The 21,903-nt window shown below is 44.7% G+C and overlaps 1 protein-coding gene across 3 annotated transcripts in view; it reads left to right on the top strand.

Moving 5' to 3' along the window:
• The window catches only part of tdrd3 (tudor domain containing 3), a 44,119-nt gene extending 22,439 nt beyond the window's left edge, over positions 1 to 21,680 (top strand). The window contains exons 8-15 of one of the 3 annotated variants that reach the window (XM_080770129.1): positions 857 to 1,015; positions 4,260 to 4,440; positions 4,561 to 4,695; positions 8,642 to 9,532; positions 9,587 to 10,461; positions 12,182 to 12,307; positions 19,531 to 19,679; positions 21,453 to 21,680. In XM_080770129.1, coding sequence (XP_080626255.1) covers positions 857 to 1,015; positions 4,260 to 4,440; positions 4,561 to 4,695; positions 8,642 to 9,532; positions 9,587 to 10,461; positions 12,182 to 12,307; positions 19,531 to 19,653 — 2,490 coding nt within the window. In that variant the 3' untranslated portion in view covers positions 19,654 to 19,679; positions 21,453 to 21,680. Of the gene's footprint in view, positions 1 to 856; positions 1,016 to 4,259; positions 4,441 to 4,560; positions 4,696 to 8,641; positions 10,462 to 12,181; positions 12,308 to 19,530; positions 19,680 to 21,452 lie in introns of all 3 variants that reach the window. The other 2 variants (XM_080770128.1, XM_080770130.1) reach the window with 2 other exon arrangements.
• Positions 21,681 to 21,903: the final 223 nt, after the last annotated feature.

The following is a 21,903-nucleotide window of genomic DNA, read 5'->3' as shown; positions in this document are numbered from 1 at the left end:
TAAAACAGTTAAAAACAGCACACAGGGCAGCTTAAAAGTCCGACTTTGCAAATGCATTACTAAAAAGGAAGGTCTTAGGCAGTTTTAATTTAACTTTTGAGTTAACGTTACTTGAACTTTTAGAATTGAAGTTAACAATGCAGATTCATTTTGTGTAAAATACCAGGTATTTTGATACTTTGATGTTCAGATAGTGATACATTGTATACATTACATAGTACCTGCTACTATTATGGAGAATAGAATCAGGAAAAGCAATTTTGCATTATTGATCTATGCCTAGTAGCCGGGGCGTTCACTTCTAGTCATCTTTACTAGTTGACTAGTTGCCAAGTTTACTAGTCGACTAGTCCACTAGTTGTTTAACTACCTATTATGTAAATAAAAAAATTGGAAATATATATTTGTACATTTAAAAACTGTGTACATTGGTGACTAACTATAATCTACCTGATCTTGAAATCGAAAAAAACCCCGAAAAAAAAACAGTGGATTTACTAGTCGACTATTAACTAGACTTACTAGTCGACTAGTGCTTAACCCATTCTGACCTGAGATCAGATTCATACGAGGTTTCCACTGGGACAACACACTGGTCTGATGAACCCATTCTGACCTGAGATCAGATTCTAAAAAATGTCAGTCGTTCTTCGATTTTTCAAAAAATAGCAGACCTACAAGCTCGTAGCGCGCCACTCGGTGGCGCGCTATGAGCTTGTAGGTCTGCTATTTTTCAATAGCTAAAGCATAACATGACGCCAACACCAAAACGGGTTCCCGTTCAGAATGGGTTAATGCCCTAATGCCTAGTCCAGATCCTAAACTACATGGTGTTGTTTTTGTCTCCTTTCTCCAGGCTCCCCGTACCTTCGGTGGTGGCGTGAACGCCGGCGGTAACTTGACCAGCGTCGGGTCCTCCTCCTACCGCGGCCGCGAGTCATTCAAGCCACGCCGACGGGAGGAGAGGGACGAGAGGCCTGAAAGCAGGTCACAAGTTGGAAACTATCGCGAGCTGGTGAGAAGATAGATACGACACTTTGGGTCTGACCTGAAAGTCAGTGGTTCCTTAACCGTGTTTAGTTGACTGAGGCACAGATCATTTCAGGAGCAAAATCTCTCCTAAATCTAGTCAGCAAAGCCTGAAGTATAGGCTAGTATATGCACTGGAGAAATGTGCATGGCATTATTTCAATAAAACAAAAAAATACAGTTAGTTAGTTAGTTAGTTTAATTTATTGTCCACGTGTGGAAATTCGTCTTTGGTCTCAACAGTACAAAACAAACGGTTACAACAACAGCAAAAACACTTAACACAATTATTTTCTCATGGTAAAAAAGTGCAGGACAACACAGTGGCAGATACATTGGAAAATAAGCAAATCTAGCGAGACATGGTATCATTTAGTGCCTTAATGGCATTTGGTATGAAAGATTTTTTTTAAATGTTAGGGTTAGCTCTTGGTACTTTGTACCGTCTACCAGAGGGAAGTAGTTCGAACTCCCTGCAGCAGTGGCGGAAACTCCGTGGGTTCAGAGGCGCGATTGAACCCCCTGGCATTTTGGCAAAGGCGCGACTGAACCCACTGCATTTTGGCAAAATATATCTATATGCACTGCAGTAAATTATGCACCCACTGACTGTCCACTGAAATTCCCCCTCCCCAGTGGTCATGTTGTCATGCACGTAGTCACACATACCTTTACGAGGGGTTACATTACAAGATAGGTGTTGGGCCGCCGCGCATGCCGCATTCAAATGCTAATAAGGTGGCTTTTGTTCGAAAAAACAAAACTCGTTTTTTGGGGGGGGCTGCTTGAACCCCCTGCCGTTATAAGAACTTTCCGCCTCTGCCCTGCAGAGTGGATGAGAGGAGGTCGTTTGCTATCTTGATAGCTTTTTTACGAAGTACCTCCTTGTAGATATAGCCTAATTGTTGCTGTCTCTTCCCAATTATTTTTGAGGCTAGGTTTACTATTCGCTTCAGTTGCTTCTTCCTTTTACATTTAGATTGCCAAACCACATTGCCATGTTAAAAGTCAAGATTCCCTCTATCAGGTTTTTATAGACTGTTTCCATAATATGCTTGCTCACTCTAAAGGAGTTGAGCTTGCGTAGTAGGTGGAGGCGTTGGTTACAAGTTTAAAAAAATCTGGTCAGTATTTTCACTGAAATTGAGTTTGCTGTCAATATATGTGCCTAAGTATTTAAAAGTGTCTACTACCTCCACTATTTGTCCACCAATTGTAATGGACTGCACAGGTTCCTTTTCATGAATGACAAGTTCTTTTGTTTTTGTCACATTGATCCCTAAGGAGCTTTTATCGCACCAGTTCTGCAGAGATAACGCATGTGCTCTGTATGCTTCCTCCCCCACTGTGTCCCCCTTCTTCAGTAACAACCAGGCAACCAGGGCCATATCATCCGCATATTTGAACAAATGAAACATATCCTGGTCTAACTGGAATTCATTTGTATATAAGGAGAAAAGTAAGGGGGATAAGATAGTCCCCTGTGGAGCGCCGGTGTTAAGCACAGTGATGTCGGACAGAGTATCATTAACACGGACCTGTTGAGGACGGTCAGAGAGGAAGTCTCTGACCAGATGGATAATACCTCCATTTACCCCAATGAGTCTCTGCAGAAGGGTATGTATAGACAGGGAAATGTTAGAGGGAGAAGCCGTATCCAACTCAATCAATTTTATTGATTGAGTTATTCAAGTTTTAACTTGGTGTCCCTATTTCAGACATAAGTGGACATTTTGAAAGGTTATTTTATTTATAAGCGATCCGTTGCTACAAATACAGCTGTGCCTTAAAGTGTATACGTTTTACTGTACTTGCCCATTGGTGTATCTCAGGCAAGAGAGGTTTAAAAACCACGGCTTCAATGTATTTGGAAAGAGGAAAAAGAAATGATAGAAGTTTCCATCAGCAGTCATGAATTATTATATACGGTACTACTGAAGCTTGAATTTATCCTTACCGAATACAAGATTTAAAAGATACTAAGGCAATTTTAAATGTTCCCTTTTCTTTTTCTCCCTCCTCTTCCCTTTGTGCCTGTTGGATAGGGTCAGTCTAACAGTCACAATCTAAATGTTAATCAGTCACATGTCTCGCCCCTGGATCCAGCTCCCCGAGTCTTTCATAATTGCTTATTATCCATACTCATTAAAAAATATGTCACGATTGAGTAGTCTTGCCAAGCTTCTCGGTGAGCGTGGTTGGTGGCACACACGTTTTCAACTTAAAGAATTCATGCACTAAACTGGGTGAGCTTGTAGATTTTGAAAACGAGATTAATGTTGCCGTTCCATCGCATGGTACTAGCAAAAAGTATTACCTGGTACTTTTTTGTTAATCACTTCCATCGAGATTCCAAGCGAGCTGAAGCGATACCAGGAGGGGACATGAAAACACTGAAGTGTTTCACCGCAATCCAACCATTAGATTTTGAGTTACCTTGTAACTCAAAATCCAATGATCCATGGGTCGGCGGTTCGAATCCCGGGCTCCTGCTGTCTACATGTCGAAGTGTCCTTGGGCAAGACACTGAACCCCAAAATACCCAATCTACACGTTCATAATATTTTTGAAAAACATTGAAACTTTTCACCTACTATATTGACATGACTAGTTCTGTCTGTGAGGATTATAAATATCCAATATATACACCGTAATCTATTAAATTGGCACAAAAAAATATTGCTCAGTGGTTTGGCTATTGCCACCGAGCCAGAGGAAGCTGTGGCAGTGTGTGGGGGGCATACAAAGGTATCGGTCATTTGTCAAAACTATCCACATATCGTAGTGTTGCACCACATTTGATTACCTATCAAATTATGTCCTGTCACCCACTGCAATGACGACTGACAGAATCTGATTAATGAATGAACTGAAGCGATGGACACATATATATATATATATATATATATATATATATATATATATATATATAATAATGTTAGTTCAGACTTTATATTATCACATCAAGGCATTAAATGCCAGGCCCACGTTTTTGTCAAGCCAAGCCCCCAAAGGCGTCTTTTTTTCTCCTAGTTTAACCAATGAAAACTTGACTAAATAACTACATTGAACCCGTTGGAACACAGAGCCCTTTCCGTTTCCTGAAGACGGTTACAAGGTTTTGCCTGACAGTGACGATGTATTCTTCTTCTTTTCAATTTAAACTGTTCCTCCACTCCTCCCTCGTAACTTTTCCAGTATGTAATAATATCTCAAATCTGGGCACACAGGTGGACGAGCGGGCTCTGAGAGACATCATGGAGATGGGCTTCAACAGAGAGGCTGGGCGCCAGGCCCTGATGGAGAACAACAACAACCTGGAAGTGGCTCTCAACAGCCTGCTGACCGGAGCCACTGGCAACCGACCCTCTCCCACGCCACCCATAGAGCCTAGCAGGCCCCCATCTAGAGGTGCACACACACACACACACACACACACACACACACACACACACACACACACACACACACACACACAGTACAGTGCAGCACTACTCGATTCAGACTGATTATTTTATTGTGTTTTTCCAGGAAGAGGTCGGGGGAGAGGACGGTCCCGGATGGGAGAGGATGAGGAGGAGGGAGGAAGGGAGGGAGGCAGGCCCTCTGGACCCAGCACTCTCTTTGACTTCCTGGAATCCAAAATAGGAGCGTTCTCCGTGGATGGTGGGTGACATGCTTTTAACCCATTCTGACCTGAGATCAGATTCATACGAGGTTTCCACTAGGACACACACTGGTCTGATTAACCCCATTCTGACCTGAGATCAGATTCTAAAAATGTCAGTCGTTCTTCGTTTTTTCAAAAATAGCAGACCTACAAGCTCGTAGCGCGCCACTCGGTGGCGCGCTATGAGCTTGTAGATCTGCTATTTTTCAATAGCTAAAGCATAACATGATGCTAACACCAAAACGGGTTCCCGGTCAGAATGGGTTAAATTATCTCTAATAAATAAATGATCTGCCAAATAGATATGCGACTACATTTGACTGAGGGACTGCCATTGGATTTTTTCGGAATTTTAGTTTATTCATGTCATATGAAAGCAGAGAATCATAGCTTCAAATTGACATATTGGTTGTTCAGTTTGACCCACCAGTTTTGGAGATATGGCTTATAGAGTAATTAATGTCTTGCAGAGAAACAGCGAGTTGAGAAAACAGGCTTGAAAGGTTCACTTCTGTGGTCTCTAACATTACACCTAGCTACATGTTTAAGCATTTATTTCATATTTATATGTCTTCTGTGGTCTCTAACATTACACCTATAGCTACATGTTTAAGCATTTATTTCATATTTGCATGTCTTCTGTGGTCTCTAACATTACACCTAGCTACATGTTTAAGCATTTATTTCATATTTACATGTCTTCTGTGGTCTCTAACATTACACCTAGCTACATGTTTAAGCATTTATTTCATATTTACATATCTTCTGTGGTCTCTAACATTACACCTAGCTACATGTTTAAGCATTTATTTCATATTTACATGTCTTCTGTGGTCTCTAACATTACACCTAGCTACATGTTTACATGCATTTATTTCATATTTACAGATTTCAGCTCCGACACTTATTTCAGACATGCTCTAGTATGTGAAGAGTCTGCCTGTGCTTTTATCTCATTTTGGAAGAAAAATTACGTTTTTTCTCCTCTGGTGAAAAGCTGTAATTCGTTCTCTCAGTCAAATCTGGTCACATATGACGGGGGAATGAACTAGAGAGTCCCGAACGGGGATCATAGAATCAGAGCCCACGGGTCGATGCTAGGGAGGTGGAGGGATTTGCAAACCTTGATAGGGCAGCACGGCAGGGCAGCGATGGCAACGCAAAGCGAGCAGCAGAACAGAACAGAACAGAACAGAACAGAACAGCACAGCGAGATTGCAGAGCAGCCAAGGACTGATCAGGTAAGCAGGAAGGTTTAAATGAGAATTCCATGCTAGAAGGCTTTCTTACCTTTCTTTTTAGTTGTTACGTCCCCACCAAAGAGGTCCAGGTGTTATTTTGTGCAAAAGCTCCTTATTGGCTATTTCCCCTACCATAAGCCCTAAATGAATTGAATGGGGGCTATGGGGTGTTGTGCTAATTCGCTTATTTCCATCGAAATAAGTAGTAAAGTGTGCCGCTTGGGATATTATTTACATTATGAAGAGAGGATATATACAAAAAAATATAAATTTTCAGCGATGGAAATAAGCAAATTAGCACAACACCCCATAGCCCCATTCAATTCAATGCAATTAATTTAGGACTTATGGTAGGGGAAATAGCCAATAAGGAGCTTTTGCACAAAAGAACACCTGGACCTCTTTGGTGGGGACGTAACAACTACAAAGAAAGGTAAGAAAGCCTTTTAGTATGGAATTCTCCTTTAACCCTTTAAGTGCCGGAAGTGCATCAAAATAGAAGCTCCGGAGTGCTTTTACTCTGAAAGCCATGAACCGGAAACACTTTCTTAAAAAAGTTGACTTGACAAAGTGACCTCACAATCTCCGATCATCTTAATATATTTATATACGCTCCAAAAAGCGTTCATATTTTGCGGGAGATACGGATGAGGAGCAGAAATGAAGCGCCAGCATATCGATCCATTCATCACCACGGAGAGCGCCCTGGATGAGGAGATACGAGTCATTCTTTCCGCCGCGCTAACATGGGAGTCAATGACAAGCTAATAGTTTCACAGAGCGTTAGCATACGGCAAGCGAAAAGCGAAATGCCAAAAAAAAAAAAAAAGAATAATTCTGAATATTATTATCTCGCCCCGCGTCGTTTGGACGTCGCTAGGACGTCCACAGACGTCGAAGGGACCTCTCGGTTCCAATCCTTATGACGTTTCCAGACGATTTATGTACTAAATGTGTTAAATGGCCCAACCCGGTCAGATGAAGAGTTACCCTGCTGGGTAAACATAGTACCTTTCCTTTCATGAAGAGTCCATGTGACTCAGTGACCGTCACCTCTGTAGGAGACGTAGGCGCTGCTTTGAGTTGTCATGGCCTCAACTGTACTGTAGCTCTGTAGGCTTCACATCATTTGAATGAGGAAAGGGTAGTAATATTGGATAATATGGTATTGACTTATTCTTCTATTAACCCATTCTGAACGGGAACCCGTTTTGGTGTTGGCATCATGTTATGCTTTAGCTATTGAAAAATAGCAGATCTACAAGCTCATAGCGCGCCACCGAGTGGCGCGCTACGAGCTTGTAGGTCTGCTATTTTTGAAAAATCGAAGAACGACTGACATTTTTTTAATCTGATCTCAGGTCAGAATGGGTTAATCAGACCAGTGTGTGTCCAGTGGAAACCCCGTATGAATCTGATCTCAGGTCAGAATGGGTTAAGTCTTAATGTGAATGGTCTCCTCTGTTCTAAAATATAAGTCTTGATTCTACGCATGCCATGCATGCACACACACACACACACACACACACACACACACACACACACACACACACACACACACACACACACACACACACACACACACACACACACACGTCACACACACACACACACACACACACACACAGGTGCCATTACCTAGTTACGCATCTTAATTGAAACCAGTGATGAGCCACAACGTTCACAAAGTTAAAAGAGCAAATGATGTTACAGTATAGTATAGTAACCAAGTGGGCGATATAAAATGGTAATGTCCTTAACCCATTCTGACCTGAGATCAGATTCATACGAGGTTTCCACTGGACACACACTGGTCTGATTATAACCCATTCTGACCTGAGATCAGATTCTAAAAATGTCAGTCGCTCTTCGATTTTTTCAAAAATAGCAGACCTACAAGCTCGTAGCGCGCCACTCGGTGGCGCGATACGAGCTTGTAGGTCTGCTGTTTTTCAAAAGCTAAAGCATAACATGATGCTGACACCAAAATGGGTTCCCGTTCAGAATGGGTTAACTACGGTATGATGATAACTGATGAGTGTCACCATAATGCCCTCTTTGCCCAGACAGGTGGCAGTCTGTGCCGAGGGCATTTATACCTTTTCATATTCAGACATGTCACTATAAATCACCAGCACTGGTTTGGCTACAGCTTCTGGATAATGAATGGGAGTGGGGCCCATTTTGGACGGGAACCCATTTTGGTGTTTGGTGAAGCATTGTGTTATACTTTAGCTAATGGAAAAATAGCAGATCTACAAGCTCATATGAACTTGTAGATCTGCTACTTTTGAAAAATGGTGAAAATGTGGTGCAGATCTTTGAATATATTCTTTCAGAGCGACTTTTTTTTTTAACTCAAAATCTTTGCTTCTGGGGGGTCCCTGGAACAACATATTTGCAGATGGGGGGGTCGGTGGCAAATTACATATCATTTTTGGGGTTCTTGAAATATTGAGCACCACTGATACAGAAACTTTCAGAAAACTGTCATTTTTTTAAATTTCGACGTCAGGCCTAAATGGGTTAAAGTGGGCACACAAAGAATGCAACCTGCAAGAAAGAATGCAACATAATGTATTGGTCTAATAAAGAAACAACGTTCTGTATCGCCCCTATAAATGTAACCTTCCGTTACCCTCTTGTATAACATTCTAGTCTCACATGTACACATTCTCCCTCTTCTGTGGTCGTTTCTTAGAGCCAAAGAGTCAGCAGCCTCAGAGATACCAGGACGGCAGGATGGGTTTCTCCTCCAACTCCAATGACTTCTCATCACACAACAAGTTCTCTTTCCAAAACGACAACAGACAGCAGCAACGGAACGACAGACCGCCCCGCTTCCACCGGGACACGGACTTTCCCAAGCCGGGCCAGGAGCCCAGTAGTTCCGGCTCCTCTTCAGGCCCGGCTCAGCACTGGAAGGGCCAAGAGAGGGAGAGGGAGAGGGGGTCCCGTGGTGGTGGCGGTGGGGGGCACGACGGATGGCAGAGTGACAAGCGGGAGGCACAGCCGGACGAGCACTCTGGCGCTCCTCCGTCCTTCTCTGTGTTCTCACGTTCAAAAGAACCGCGACCGCCGCAGATGGAACCTGCTGGACCGTTCCACCAGCGCTCACGGAACGGAGACGGCGGTGGCGGTGGTGGTGGTGGTGGGGGTGGGGGTACGGGTACGGTCGGCGGCTTTCACCCTGCCACAAAAGACAGCTCGTTGTTTGAACAGCCACACCGGAGAGGGCCCAGAGAGGAGAGGGCACCCACGTCTAAAGCACCTGACGCGGATGGAAGAGGAGGGGGCTACAGGCGGACGGAGAGCAGGAATGAGGACACCAACGCACCAGATGGAAGAGGAGGGGGCTACAGGCGAGGAGCAGAGAGCAGAAATGAGGACCCCAACGCACCAGATGGAAGAGGAGGCTCCCGGCGAGCAGAGAGCAGAAATGAGGACACCAACGCACCAGATGGAAGAGGAGGCTCTAGGCGAGCAGAGAGCAGAAATGAGGACACCAACGCACCAGATGGAAGAGGAGGCTCCCGGCGAGCAGAGAGCAGAAATGAGGACCCCACCACCAACGCACCAGATGGAAGAGGAGGCTCCCGGCGAGCAGAGAGCAGAAATGAGGACACCAACGCACCAGATGGAAGAGGAGGCTCCCGGCGAGCAGAGAGCAGAAATGAGGACCACAACAACAACAGGAGGAGGGGCAGGAATGACCGGCCCTTCTCAGGGCACCTTGACCACCAAAGGGTTAGCAGCCTAACTCCTAACCTGGGCCTGTTGAACTGTACCTCGTGGCCCGCCTCGGCCCAGGCAGGGGGAGGAGGAGGGTCCAAAGACATCCAGGCAGGGGGGGGAGGGTCCAAAGACATCCAGGCAGGGGGGGGAGGGTCCAAAGACATCCAGGCAGGAGGGGGAGGGTCCAAAGACATCCAGGCAGGGGGAGGAGGAGGGTCCAAAGACATCCAGGCAGGAGGGGGAGGGTCCAAAGACATCCAGGCAGGGGGTGACGCTCCTCACCTCCAGAATGGACACTTGGAGCACAAAAGGACTGGGCCCATTAAGCTAATGAACTCATCCGGTCCTACTCCTCCTCCCCACAAGGAGAACTCATCTGGTCCTCCCCCCCACAAGGAGAACTCGTCTGGTCCTCCCCACCACAAGGAGAACTCGTCTGGTCCTCCCCACCACAAGGAGAACTCGTCTGGTCCTCCCCACCACAAGGAGAACTCGTCCGGTCCTCCCCACCACAAGGAGAACTCGTCTGCTCCTCCTCCCCACCACAAGGAGAACTCATCCGGTCCTCCCCCCCACAAGGATAACTCGTCTGGTCCTCCCCACCACAAGGAGGAGCTCTACAAGAAGAACAACACCTCTCAGAACGCTGGACCTAAAAAGAGGCAAGGAGGGCAACAAGGCAGAGGTCAAGCCGGTCCAAAGGGTTCGGAGGTCAGGGGTCAAACGATGGAGCAGTTTTGGAAACCTGGAGACCACTGTTTGGCACTTTACTGGGAGGATAGCAAGGTAGAGTAAAGAGTTGGCTGTCTACAGATTGCATTGCTGTTTTGCATTTTTTTTTCCCTCTCCCATATCATTTTAGTCAACTTTGTGAATAGAGCGCAGCAGTCCCGCCCCCTTTCAGAAAAGCGAGTGGCCCAGGAAATGAAACTCCAATGCATTTTTCCATCGGCACTTCGAATATAATTTATTTAAAGACTGTTACGCCGCGGACAAAGCCAATTCGGATCATGACAAATCATGACAATGAACACAATGTTTTGGGACGATCAAATAATTTATAAGACGAAAAACAAAACAAATAGTGTTGTCTCCTGACTTTCTTTTCTTTCTAATGATTTGATCGTCCCAAAACATTGTGTTCATTGTCATGATTTGTCATGATCCGAGTTGGCTTTGTCCGCGGCGTAACCGTCTTTAAATAAATTATATTCGAAGTGCCGATGGAAAAATGCAATGGGGTTTCATTTCCTGGGCCACTCGCTTTTCTGAAAGGGGGCGGGACTGCTGCGCTCTATAGAGAGTATGCGTGTGACATCATCGTACCTGGAAGTTATGCGGGAACGCCCACTGAGTGGCAAAAAAGTACTTTCTGGCCTCGACAGCCCCGTTCATCCAAACAGAAAAGTCCTGTCTGATTGCATTAAACGATGTTAAACTCACCAACATTGCAGCTGAACGAAAAAGCGAAAAGTTTTTGTTTCATGAAAATCCACCATAGAAACGTTATGAGCTACGTCTTTCTGTCAAGAAATGCCCTGCATTTGATTATTTTTCGAAGTGTCAGAGTTTGGAAGTGCTTGTTTTCAATAACACAACATTTTGCTGCCTCCTGCATCATGTGACATTTAGAAACAGGTGGTACGGCAGGACGGTTGAGTGATTTCCAACGAGCGCTTCCAAACTCCAACACTCCAACATGCTGCTCAATGTTTTGCCACTCAGTCTAGATGAGGGGGGGGGGGGGGGGGGCGTGTCCTGATGGGAAAAGCGTGCATGTGCATCCTCTCTATACATACAAGGTGATGCCTGGAACTGTTCAGTCTAATTCATGTCAGAGAATCTGATTCAAGAAAACAATAGCCTGTGATATGATCATATGACTGCTAAGATGTATTATGATGGGATTTGTTTCCCACGGTCGATGTTGGATATTAATTACATGTGGACCGTGTTGCCTGTCCTCAGACACTAATAGACAGATGCTAGGTTTGATGTGTCAGACCTTCTATCGTAGATCTGTAGCACAACAAGCTATTTTCACAAAATGCCTGAATTGTAATAGTAGTGTTCACTCAGTGGTTCTGAAGGGGTCGTTGTAGCATGTTTTAATTCAATTTGAATTAGTGATGCAGCGAATATTCGGCCGCAGAAGATATTCGGCAGGAAATGGCAAAAAAAAATGCATTTTCAGCCTATTCGGTTTTTCGGCCCAAATAGGCAGAAAATATATCAATATATGCAATTTATTCAGCAAAAGAGCTGAATAAATGGTCTATGGACCCATAATAGTGATTATTATTTAAGTTAAGTTTTGCCATAACCATTTATTTTGCCATAAATCAGGGTAAAAAAATATAATATTAATCATATTCGTTTTTTCGGGCCAAGAATTTCCCTTTCAGTGCATCCCTATTTTGAATTAAGTAGTGGTATGATTGTGATTGAGGACTGATGATGTTTCGATGTTGTCTCTCTCTCTCTCTCTCTCTCTCTGTGTCCAAAGTTCTACCGGGCCAGAATAGACGCTGTGCATCCATCAGGCTCGACGGCCGTGGTCGTCTTCAGCGAGTACGGAAACTGTGAGGAGGTCCTTCTGCACAACATCAAACCTGTGGATGCTGACGGCTGGGTGAGCAATGACTGAAGACTGGAAACTCCTTGTGCATGTCGGAACCTCTTCAATAAACATTCTATAAGAAGCATTTTATATACACTCTTAATTGGCTTCAGCAAAGTGGCCTGCCGACAAATCAATGTCCTGTTTGCACAATACCCCAACCTGTAAAGAAAGAAATGAAGGTACCATGTTTACCCAGGGTAACTGGACTAAGCTCAAGAACTTGTTTACAGCCACACCCTGCTCATAGAACATTTCATGGTAGGGGTTCAATGCCTTGCTCAAGGGCACTTCATCAGCGGTGGTAGTTTTAACGTGCCGGTCCGGGGATACGAACTATAGCGACCTTTCCGATATCAAGACCGCTCCGCAAACCGTTGGGCCACCGCTGCCCCTGTGGTGGCCGACGGCCGGATAGAGAGAGAGATTATGTTGTCGATGTCGGGCAGAAACCTTGTACTGTAATGTCCAAAACTTCCGTTGTGCTAAAATAACATTCTAAATCTTTACGAAAAACAGACTTCTAGAAAGGCATCGTTTTCAAGATGGCGTCCAACGATGGCTGCCAGGAGCTTACAATGCCTATGGTTTAACCCATTTTGGCCGGGAACCCATTTTGGTGTTTGGCATCATGTCGTGCTTTAACTATTGAAAAATAGCAGATCTACAAGCTCATAGCGCGCCACCGAGTGGCGCGCTACGAGCTTGTAGGTCTGCTATTTTTTGAAAATCGACTGACATTTTTAGAATCTGATCTCGGGTCAGAATGGGTTGATCAGACCAGTGTGTGCCCAGTGGAAACCTCGTATGAATCTGATCTCAGGTCAGAATGGGTTAAATGGTGATTTCTTACAAGTCCACCCCCTGCTTGGTTTCTTCCTGACAGCAACAATATCAATCTTATGTTACACAAACACACACACAATTAAACGTCTCCTTTGACTAGTCCATCACAATTGATTTTGTGATTAAAAAAAAAGAATATTTCCCAAATGCCCAAAGATTTAATGGGATTCCTTGTTGTCCGCAGTTAGACTTAACCCATTCTGACCGGGAACCCATTTTGGTGATAGCATCATGTTATGCTTTAGCTATTGAAAAATAGCAGATCTACAAGCTCATAGCGCGCCACCGAGTGGCGCGCTACGAGCTTGTAGGTCTGCTATTTTTGAAAAATCGAAGAACGACCGACACTTTTAGAATCTGATCTCAGGTCAGAATGGGTTAATCAGACCAGTGTGTGTCCCGTGGAAACCTCGTATGAATCTGATCTCAGGTCAGAATGGGTTAAGATGTCATTATGGTCCCCCAAAAGGAGAAAGTCCTTTCCACAACACTGTGTGCAGTACCACACCACACCACACAACATAACATACTGTACAGACAGACAGACAGCAGTACACACCGGTCTGTTCAGAGAGGCCTATCTCTTTGTTTTATGTCTTATGAAAACCCTATGTTTCTATGCCAGTGGTTCTCAAACTATTCCATGTCAAGAACCCCTAGAATTATATGTATTTGGCTGCCGACCCCCTCCCCCCCCCCATCTGAAAATATGTTGTTCCAGGAACAATATTTATTATATATAAAAAAACGTTCGCTGTTCAAAGATTTGCACCACATTTTCAAGACTTTTCAAAAATAGCAGACCTACAAGCTACAAAAAAGAAATGGCAGACCTACAAGCTACGAGCTTGTAGATCTGCTATTTTTCAATAGCTAAAGCATAACGTAATGCTTTGAAACACCAAGAATGGGTTAAGGTGGCTATGGCACCGGAGAGCGGCTGTTTTTCCCTAAATGGAGTCCTTGTTGTGCTCTAGTGTTCTGGTCGGTAGGATTAAGTGGTGATTGAGTGGATGTGTGTGACGTCCTGAGGTTGCATTGCACGAATGGCCTTCTTGTTTAGTTCAGTTCAGTTTAGTCTGTTTAGATGATGGATTGATGAGTTAGGTCAAGAAGAAGTAGTGAAAGTATGTTGTTGCTACTGTAGCTCTACCTGGCGTGATATTTGTCCAAATGTTCTTCATCTTTTATCTGTTGCTTTTGAGTTCCATGATGGGGGGGAAAAAAAGGAAGTACTGATTACTAGAACACAGCGCCCCCTTTGGGCCGCGGCAGACTGGGGACCCATGCATACTTGGGTCCCATGCATACTGGGGGCCCATGCATACTTGGGGGCCCATGCATACATGGGGGCCCATGCATACTTGGGGCCCATGCAGACTTGGGGCCCATGCATAAATGGGGGCCCATGCAGACTTGGGGCCCATGCATACATGGGGGCCCATGCATACTGGGGGCCCATGCAGACTTGGGGCCCATGCATAAATGGGGGCCCATGCAGACTTGGGGCCCATGCATACATGGGGGCCCATGCATACTGGGGGCCCATGCAGACTTGGGGCCCATGCATAAATGGGGGCCCATGCATACATGGGGGCCCATGCATACTTGGGGCCCATGCATACATGGGGGCCCATGCATACTGGGGGCCCATGCATACATGGGGGCCCATGCAGACTGGGGGCCCATGCAGACTGGGGGCCCATGCAGACTGGGGGCCCATGCAGACTTGGGGGCCCATGCAGACTGGGGGCCCATGCATACTTGGGGCCCATGCAGACTGGGGGCCCATGCATACATGGGGGCCCATGCATACTTGGGGCCCATGCAGACTTGGGGCCCATGCAGACTTGGGGCCCATGCATACTTGGGGCCCATGCATACATGGGGGCCCATGCAGACTTGGGGCCCATGCAGACTTGGGTCCCATGCATACTTGGGGCCCATGCATACATGGGGGCCCATGCAGACTTGGGGCCCATGCAGACTTGGGTCCCATGCATACTTGGGGCCCATGCATACATGGGGGCCCATGCAGACTTGGGGCCCATGCAGACTTGGGTCCCATGCATACTTGGGGCCCATGCATACATGGGGGCCCATGCAGACTTGGGCCCATGCAGACTTGGGTCCCATGCAGACTTGGGGCCCATGCATACATGGGGGCCCATGCAGACTTGGGGCCCATGCATACTTGGGTCCCATGCAGACTTGGGGCCCATGCAGACTTGGGTCCCATGCATACTTGGGGCCCATGCATACTTGGGGCCCATGCATACATGGGGGCCCATGCGGACTTGGGGGCCCATGCGGACTTGGGGCCCAAAGTATTTATTTAAAGACTGTTATTTTAATTATTTTATTTAAAGCCAACTTGAGTTGTGACAAATCATGACAACAAACACAATATTTTGGACCAAACAAATAATTACAAAGAAGAAAAACGACAAAAAGTGTTGTAACCTGCCGTTTTTTTCCTACTTTCTAATTCTTTGTTTGTCCCAAAACATTGTGTTTATTGTCATGATTTGTCACGACAAGAGTTGGCTTTTTGTCCGCGGCGTAAACACAAGGTCCACTGAGCTGGTACACGTGTACTAGCTTTATCTGCACAAACGTGACGCTCTGCCAATCCGTGAAGCCGACTGTTTGGTTTGGCCAATCAGGGAAATTGGTGCTTATACACAATCTCCCAAACACTTCAAACCCGCGGGCCGACAGATAACAGATATTTGTTTATATTTGTGGGTTTTTTCGATTCTTGGAATCCGCTGGAAGTGTCATTCGGCAGCGCGCATAATATGAGACGTATGAGAGACATGCCAGGTTTGAGACTGCTTGGTTTGTACGCTTTCCAAGTTACACCCGGGACAGTGTGACAGACAGACGGTTACACATATTCTGTAAATTATTGTATAATAGATATTCAATAGAATAGAAACGGGTACCAAATTTTAAAAAACCAACCATTATATTAAAATAATAATAATGACATTAGTAATCCAGGTATACTTTTGGAAAAGTTAAATGGCTGGTTATATATTGCTCTTGACGGAACAGAAATGCACAAACAAAAATGTATATGTCACCATTATTATTCGTGTGGGGGGATTTAAAAAATATATATTAGCCAGAAAGAGCGAGTGCATTCTTATGACACTCCACTGCCGCTTCCGTTCCACAGTGCAGGCTCCCGACATGCGCTTCCGGTTAAAAATCAACGTGTCTTCCCTGTGAGGTCGGGGTTTTGGGGTATGGCGTCAGCGTCGCTAGGTTAACCCATTCTGAACGGGAACCCATTTTGGCGCTGGCGTCATGTTATGCTTTAGCTATTGAAAAATAGCAGATCTACAAGCTCATAGCGCGCCACCGAGTGGCGCGCTACGAGCTTGTAGGTCTGCCATTTTTGAAAAATCGAAGAGCGACTGACATTTTTAGAATCTGATCTCAGGTCAGAATGGGTTAATCAGACCAGTGTGTGTCCAGTGGAAACCTCGTATGAATCTGATCTCAGGTCAGAATGGGTTAAACTTACCTGTAGCTCCCCGACATGCGCTGCCGGTAAAAAATCGTGTCTTCCCTGTGAGGTTTGGGGTATATATAAAGGTGTCGGACTCATGCCGGCGATAAACACTGCTGTGGGACGTGTTGGCGGCGATTCGCGGGGACTCCGTCCGCGGCATCAGCTCGCTGCCAGAAAATGCATGGGCTCTCCCTCGTATTGCATCGGAGCAGAATGCACTTTGTTGGCCTGTCGTGTAAAAAGCGTGATCTTTGTTGGCCTGTCGTGTAAAAAGCGTGATCTTTGTTGGCCTGTCGTGTAAAAAGCGTGATCTTTGTTGGCCTGTCGTGTAAAAAGCCTGATCTTTGTTGGCCTGTCGTGTAAAAAGCGTGATCTTTGTTGGCCTGTCGTGTAAAAAGCCTGATCTTTGTTGGCCTGTCGTGTAAAAAGCGTGATCTTTGTTGGCCTGTCGTGTAAAAAGCGTGATCTTTGTCGGCCTGTCGTGTAAAAAGCGTGATCTTTGTTGGCCTGTCGTGTAAAAAGCCTGATCTTTGTTGGCCTGTCGTGTAAAAAGCGTGATCTTTGTTGGCCTGTCGTGTAAAAAGCGTGATCTTTGTTGGCCTGTCGTGTAAAAAGCGTGATCTTTGTTGGCCTGTCGTGTAAAAAGCGTGATCTTTGTTGGCCTGTCGTGTAAAAAGCGTGATCTTTGTTGGCCTGTCGTGTAAAAAGCCTGATCTTTGTTGGCCTGTCGTGTAAAAAGCCTGATCTTTGTTGGCCTGTCGTGTAAAAAGCGTGATCTTTGTTGGCCTGTCGTGTAAAAAGCCTGATCTTTGTTGGCCTGTCGTGTAAAAAGCGTGATCTTTGTTGGCCTGTCGTGTAAAAAGCCTGATCTTTGTTGGCCTGTCGTGTAAAAAGCGTGATCTTTGTTGGCCTGTCGTGTAAAAAGCGTGATCTTTGTTGGCCTGTCGTGTAAAAAGCGTGATCTTTGTTGGCCTGTCGTGTAAAAAGCCTGATCTTTGTTGGCCTGTCGTGTAAAAAGCGTGATCTTTGTTGGCCTGTCGTGTAAAAAGCGTGATCTTTGTTGGCCTGTCGTGTAAAAAGCGTGATCTTTGTTGGCCTGTCGTGTAAAAAGCGTGATCTTTGTTGGCCTGTCGTGTAAAAAGCCTGATCTTTGTTGGCCTGTCGTGTAAAAAGCCTGATCTTTGTTGGCCTGTCGTGTAAAAAGCCTGATCTTTGTTGGCCTGTCGTGTAAAAAGCGTGATCTTTGTTGGCCTGTCGTGTAAAAAGCCTGATCTTTGTTGGCCTGTCGTGTAAAAAGCCTGATCTTTGTTGGCCTGTCGTGTAAAAAGCGTGATCTTTGTTGGCCTGTCGTGTAAAAAGCGTGATCTTTGTTGGCCTGTCGTGTAAAAAGCGTGATCTTTGTTGGCCTGTCGTGTAAAAAGCGTGATCTTTGTTGGCCTGTCGTGTAAAAAGCGTGATCTTTGTTGGCCTGTCGTGTAAAAAGCGTGATCTTTGTTGGCCTGTCGTGTAAAAAGCGTGATCTTTGTTGGCCTGTCGTGTAAAAAGCCTGATCTTTGTTGGCCTGTCGTGTAAAAAGCCTGATCTTTGTTGGCCTGTCGTGTAAAAAGCCTGATCTTTGTTGGCCTGTCGTGTAAAAAGCGTGATCTTTGTTGGCCTGTCGTGTAAAAAGCCTGATCTTTGTTGGCCTGTCGTGTAAAAAGCCTGATCTTTGTTGGCCTGTCGTGTAAAAAGCGTGATCTTTGTTGGCCTGTCGTGTAAAAAGCCTGATCTTTGTTGGCCTGTCGTGTAAAAAGCGTGATCTTTGTTGGCCTGTCGTGTAAAAAGCCTGATCTTTGTTGGCCTGTCGTGTAAAAAGCGTGATCTTTGTTGGCCTGTCGTGTAAAAAGCGTGATCTTTGTTGGCCTGTCGTGTAAAAAGCGTGATCTTTGTTGGCCTGTCGTGTAAAAAGCGTGATCTTTGTTGGCCTGTCGTGTAAAAAGCGTGATCTTTGTTGGCCTGTCGTGTAAAAAGCCTGATCTTTGTTGGCCTGTCGTGTAAAAAGCGTGATCTTTGTTGGCCTGTCGTGTAAAAAGCGTGATCTTTGTTGGCCTGTCGTGTAAAAAGCCTGATCTTTGTTGGCCTGTCGTGTAAAAAGCGTGATCTTTGTTGGCCTGTCGTGTAAAAAGCCTGATCTTTGTTGGCCTGTCGTGTAAAAAGCCTGATCTTTGTTGGCCTGTCGTGTAAAAAGCGTGATCTTTGTTGGCCTGTCGTGTAAAAAGCGTGATCTTTGTTGGCCTGTCGTGTAAAAAGCCTGATCTTTGTTGGCCTGTCGTGTAAAAAGCGTGATCTTTGTTGGCCTGTCGTGTAAAAAGCCTGATCTTTGTTGGCCTGTCGTGTAAAAAGCGTGATCTTTGTTGGCCTGTCGTGTAAAAAGCCTGATCTTTGTTGGCCTGTCGTGTAAAAAGCCTGATCTTTGTTGGCCTGTCGTGTAAAAAGCGTGATCTCTGTTGGCCTGTCGTGTAAAAAGCGTGATCTTTGTTGGCCTGTCGTGTAAAAAGCCTGATCTTTGTTGGCCTGTCGTGTAAAAAGAGTGATCTTTGTTGGCCTGTCGTGTAAAAAGAGTGATCTTTGTTGGCCTGTCGTGTAAAAAGCCTGATCTTTGCCACACAATGCAGGTGAAAGGAAGGAAGGAATCACTACTTCTCGTTCCTTTTGCTCTCACACAGAGCCCAGAAGCAACAGATGAAGGCAATATTTTGGACTGGTATCACACACACACCCATGTAGCTACAGTATACTGTACACGACACAAGATTCTGCCACAGTTTCAACATCACTTTACAGTAAAATGCACCTACAACAACAAGCATTGCATGTTTTCTGGTAGGAGGAAGATGATGGGTACAGTGATAGTTCACTAGAGTTCCGTCGTGGGGGAGATGGGCAGACCAGACGCACAGTGACACGCCCCACAAAGGAGTACTACCAGCCACCTAGGGCCCGTGATTGAGTCATCTCCATTTGTCCCCTGGCCAGGTAACAACATAACGTAACACATTATTGTGCTATTTTTAAATAACTAAAAAACGATATATATATATAATGGATAGGATAGTTGAGAGACAGGAAACTAAGGGCCGATTCATACTACTATTTTTACCGCTGTTTCGGCGCTGTAGTGCCGAAATGATTTCGGCTCCTCAGGAATTTTCAGTAGCACCGAAGAGACGACTTTAGGACGGTACCCGAACCTCAAACGACGTCACATTGTAGGCTCTACAGAGCCAAATGACGTCACATTGTAGGCTCTACAGAGCCGAACCCACTTTTATTCGGCTCTAAAATAGGAGTATGAATCGGCCCTAAGGCAGAGAGAGGGGGAAGACAGACAGACTCGTCTCCAAAGTGCACACATTTGTGATTATGTTGTTGACAACACAACGCCTGGACAGCGCAGCGCCCCTTACATATATGTGCCACGATGTGCTGTTGTTATCCTTCAGTAAGTTGTCTTTCATCTTCCCTGTGAGATCAGCGTGAGTCAAGGTTGACCAATATTGTGTTGTGCGTTTGGTAGCAGAGAGAGTGAGTGCCACATGTCATGTCGTCAGGATAACAAGGTCTCTAAACCAAGGACTTGGAATTCAGTGTCCAAAGTACTGTTTCTATTCTATACAGGCAAGGGAACTGCAACGGCACCACACAGTATGCTTGTGTAGCTTATATTTAATTTTGAACCCTCTGATCAGCTAATCGCAAATCTGATCGCGCAAATTTTTGAGATGATCATTATCATACCACGCCATCCATAATTATTGGTTCATTTAATCCTCAAACGTCTAAATCAATTATTGTGGTCATTCTCACAGCTTTTAGGGAATGGTGTGCTTGAGACCCACTTTATTGGCAAATTCACTTTTTAACACCACAAAGTTCTCTCTATATCAGCATTGGACTGGACATACTTTAATCCAATGAAAGAGACATCTGACCATGATTGATTACCTATTAATTTTAATCTCAATGGAAGCTGCTTTTTCATACTCAAGTCTCGTTTAATTAAATGTTTGTGAAGGGCGCACAATTATAGCATGTAGCTACAGTATGTCCCACAATGCAAACACAATTAAAAACTGACCTTTGATCCCGACTTTAAAGCATATTTAAAGCCTTTTAAAACGATCAGGTAACAGTGTTGTTTACTTTGATTACACTGGCTCAGCTACTGTACATCATATCCCAATAAAAACATGTTGGCAATGAGATCTTATAGTAATTAACTTTTTAACTAATTAAAATTTCACCAAAAATACTGCTTTTGGTGTTAGCATCACATCGTGCTTTAGCTATTGAAAAATAGCAGATCTACAAGCTCATAGCGCGCCAGCGAGTGGCGCGCTACGAGCTTGTAGGTCTGCTATTTTTTGAAAAATCGAAGAACGACTGACATTTTTAAAAATCTGATCTCAGGTCAGAATGGGTTAATCAGACCAGTGTGTGTCCAGTGGAAACCTCGTATGAATCTGATCTCAGGTCAGAATGGGTTAAGGCATAACAATTACATGTTGCTGGGGGGGAAAAAAGGAGCTAAATAGTAAATGAATAGCACAAGACATTGCAAGAGGTTATGTTAGGTTCCACACCGTTAGATAGCATTAGTCATTTAACTTTGTATAAAAATCACTAACTCACTTAAAACAATGAATCACACATCAGATGATATGAGACCAAATATAATAAGTTGTAATGATGTAATGTCATAATGTAATAACAGTTCCTCTTTCTCTTTCTGTCCCTTTTGCCTCACAGAAGAATCATGTCTCTCATCGTCAATCCAGAGTTCTTCCTGAGAGCTGAAGTGTCCGTTTTCCCTCAATAACCTTTTTAAAGGGCTTTACTACACATATGCAAAAAACTGACATTAATTATTGAACATCACTTAATTTGTTATGGGGGCATATTTGCTGTAAATGGTGTGAAGATTTGTAAAACAGTTGCAATGTCATGTCAATAAATGATAATTCTAGTATACACCTACTGTAAGGGGTTTCTGTGTTTTTTGTATAAATTCAAATGATTTTTTTGGCTTTCGCCTTTATTTTATTCTTTTTGTTTTATGGAGGGACAGACAGTAGGCTGACAGGAAATGGGGAGAGAGATGACATGTGGTAAAGGCTGTCGGGATGGTGAGTCGAACCCGCGGCACGCTGCCAGACTGGATTATACCAGCCAAAGGTAATCCAGATTTTATGTATAACTA

This window comes from Protomyctophum bolini, assembly GCF_963924005.1.
Source record: "Protomyctophum bolini genome assembly, chromosome: 1".
Taxonomy (NCBI): Eukaryota; Metazoa; Chordata; class Actinopteri; order Myctophiformes; family Myctophidae; genus Protomyctophum; species Protomyctophum bolini.
The sequence above is the reverse complement of the archived record's forward strand: the minus strand, read 5'-3'. Positions and strand labels throughout refer to the sequence as shown.